The sequence below is a fragment of the Etheostoma spectabile genome, chromosome 21 (genome assembly GCF_008692095.1).
Source record: "Etheostoma spectabile isolate EspeVRDwgs_2016 chromosome 21, UIUC_Espe_1.0, whole genome shotgun sequence".
Classification (NCBI taxonomy): domain Eukaryota; kingdom Metazoa; phylum Chordata; class Actinopteri; order Perciformes; family Percidae; genus Etheostoma; species Etheostoma spectabile.
Window position 1 is genome coordinate 7,184,312 of NC_045753.1, and position 2,828 is coordinate 7,187,139.

Genomic DNA, 2,828 nt, shown 5'->3' on the forward strand with positions numbered 1-2,828 from the left:
AAAGTAACTGGACTTTTCCATGCTTTACTTCTTTACCTTTTTGACTCAGTGCATTTCGGTATTTGATTTATTGAACAGAAATATTATTTTAATTTTAAAGGAAAAAAAAAAAATCTCTAAAAATTGATCTTAATGAATTACAAATGTTTAAACGTAAACTAATTAATTGCATAGGCACTCTCCCCCTGCCACTAATATTTTTATGAATTTACCATTTATCATTCGGTCAGCAGACTGACAATTCATGAGTGTATCTCGCAAATCTTTAACCCTCCTCTGTTCAGAGCCCATGGATCATGACAACGAAAGAACAGTTTCTGAGCGGCATTCCTATCATGCAGTGCGCCAGCGGTGTTTGTCTGCTCTGGCTGCGGTGTCCTCCCAACCCAGTGTTGTCCAGGAGAGCACACCTGTCATCTTGGAGGTCCTCAGCTCAGCACACAAAGGTAATCTGTTTTCTGACTTCAGGCTAGGGTTGTGGCGATGTCCATCGTGATGGCTGACCGACATTACGATGGAGAGTCACCATTGTGGTGCCACGCCCCCCCACCCTGTCAGACACGGATAGGCCTGGGCCCTCCCACATTGGCAGCGGGCACATCCAAGCAGAAATTCAAGTGTGTTGGTTTGCAAAGCAAACAACTGGAAACTTTATACATCGTCAGTCTGCTATTTCATTTCTAAATTCACTTCTGAGACTTTTTAATGCGAGAAATCAACTTTGTAGAGCTTGAATATAGGCCGTTTTACGAACATCGATGGCTAATTGCAAATTTAGATTTCAGAAGCTCTACAGTCTGACGTGACAGCCGGAGGGAGAGCAGCTTCTGGCAGACAGATACCCGTCTGCCTTTGACAGACTTGTAAATAAATTATAACATGTATATTAAATATGTCAGTCTCTCTCTTTCATAGGTGCGGATTTATGTTTTTCTCCGTGGGTGATCACGGGTCCACGCCCTTTAAAAAAAAACTTATGAAATGGACAGCGGCCGACACAAACGCACAGCCTATTAACTTGATAATAAAGCCGTAAAGTAGGCTATCTTTCAACTCAGGACAGCGCCACTTCTCACAATACAGAGAAGTGACACGCTCCACTTAGTGCGTACTGTACTGTAAACATTGTCAACTGCCAATTTAGGGGACATCGCCAAACCCTACTTCAGGCATAGACTCCTTTCTTTCTTAAGAAGATTGCTGGAAGTCTACAGTCAAAAAAATAAACAGCCATAACTCTTTATGGATGACTGTTTGTTTATTTTAGACCGTAAAGACGTTTTTTTGATATGGTTTGAGGATTTAAACATTTTCTTAATTGCCTTGAAGCTGTCCCAATCTCTCAAAATTTTAGCAGATGCAATACCTAAAGCAGACTTTTTTTTTTTTTTACTGTATGGACCAAATAAGAACACTGGTACAGGTAATCTACACATTAGTCAGTCTCCAAATACAACAATGTAAAGATCACACAGAGCAAGAGCTACGATACAGTATCGGTAGCCAACATATTCTGAAATGTGAGTTTTAGTTTTGCTAGCTGATGCCTCACATGTCCCATCTGCAGTCCATTTGTGTCAGATGACATGCACCAGTTGTTGCATAACTTGTGTGTTGTTGTTTGAAGTCACAGGAATTGTGTGACTTGTACAGACTAAACCAATGAATGAAGCAAAAGAGTTTCAGTTGAATGCATCATTTCTTGTTTTGTCTTTTTCAGGTAGTGTTGGTTTCTCAGTGGTGGAGGTGGTGTTGGCGTGTCGCAGTCTCCAGAGAATAGCAGAGCAGGTTCAGGACACTGAGGAGACAGGACGATGCTTCCATGACATCATTATCCCGCGCCTGCTGTCTCTGGCACTCCAGGCAGCACTGCAGGGTGAGCAGTTCCTGAGTGGATATTCTGATAATGTCCTCTTTTAATTTTCACCATCACCCACATTTCAGCCTCACCAAATAACTTTTTAAAGGTCCTGTATTGTAAAAAGTGAGATTTCCATGTCTTTTTATGCCTCTTTGCCAACAACGGCCATGGCTGGAGGCATTATGTTTTGGGTTGTCTGTCTGTCAGTCCTTTTGTCCCAATCTTGTGAACGCTGTATCTCAGGACCCGTAGAGCAGGGGTCAGCAACCTTTGGCACGCGTGCCACTATTGACACGCAGTAGCTTTTCCAATGGCACACTAACAATAAGTGCACAAGAGAGTTTTTCGGAGGTGTCCTCTCATCAGCATTCCAAATGATCTTTTTCACAGCCATTGGTAAGAGCACAGCCTGTTATTAACGGTAGTTAATACCCTCCTTCAGCGCGCTTTGGAGGAGGGTTTGGCAAAGCGAGACTAATCCCCATAGACCCCCATGGTAAAGGCCCAACTTTACAGAAGAATTTTAATTAAAAAATCTAAGTGTTAAAGTTCAACGGTTTATTATTTTAGCTCAGACTTACTACTGATGTTTTGTAGGCGAGGGGTCACCTGGTCATCGTAGTCCTCTTGTGGAGGAGGCGGTCCTCTCTGCCATGGTCCCGGTCATCAGCACTTCCTGCTCCAGGCTACAGCCCACGTCAGTACAAAGTCTCATTCACTTTTTCACCACATTAACTACTGAACTCCTGTCCTGTCTCTGCTATCTTAATGTAAAGAAATACTAAGCGGTGCCACACTTTGGCTTTCTAAGATATCAGCTAGAAGCAAATGACTGCTCTTTGTCAGTTGTTCAATAGATTTAGGAATAATACAATGTATCCTTGGGAAATTCTTAAGATTACAGTTTCACAAGGAGCTTTTCCTGCTGCTTTTCTATGTTTCTAAATTTAAATCCAATTTAAAAAAA

General features: G+C 42.0%; 1 protein-coding gene across 2 annotated transcripts in view; it reads left to right on the top strand.

Annotated features, from left to right (window-relative positions):
- The window catches only part of mms19 (MMS19 homolog, cytosolic iron-sulfur assembly component), a 24,913-nt gene that overhangs the window by 8,868 nt on the left and 13,217 nt on the right, over positions 1 to 2,828 (top strand). For both annotated transcript variants that reach the window (XM_032503268.1, XM_032503269.1), the window contains exons 18-20: positions 285 to 446; positions 1,721 to 1,876; positions 2,459 to 2,558. In XM_032503268.1, the coding sequence (XP_032359159.1) occupies positions 285 to 446; positions 1,721 to 1,876; positions 2,459 to 2,558 (418 nt within the window). The remainder of the gene's footprint in view (positions 1 to 284; positions 447 to 1,720; positions 1,877 to 2,458; positions 2,559 to 2,828) is intronic.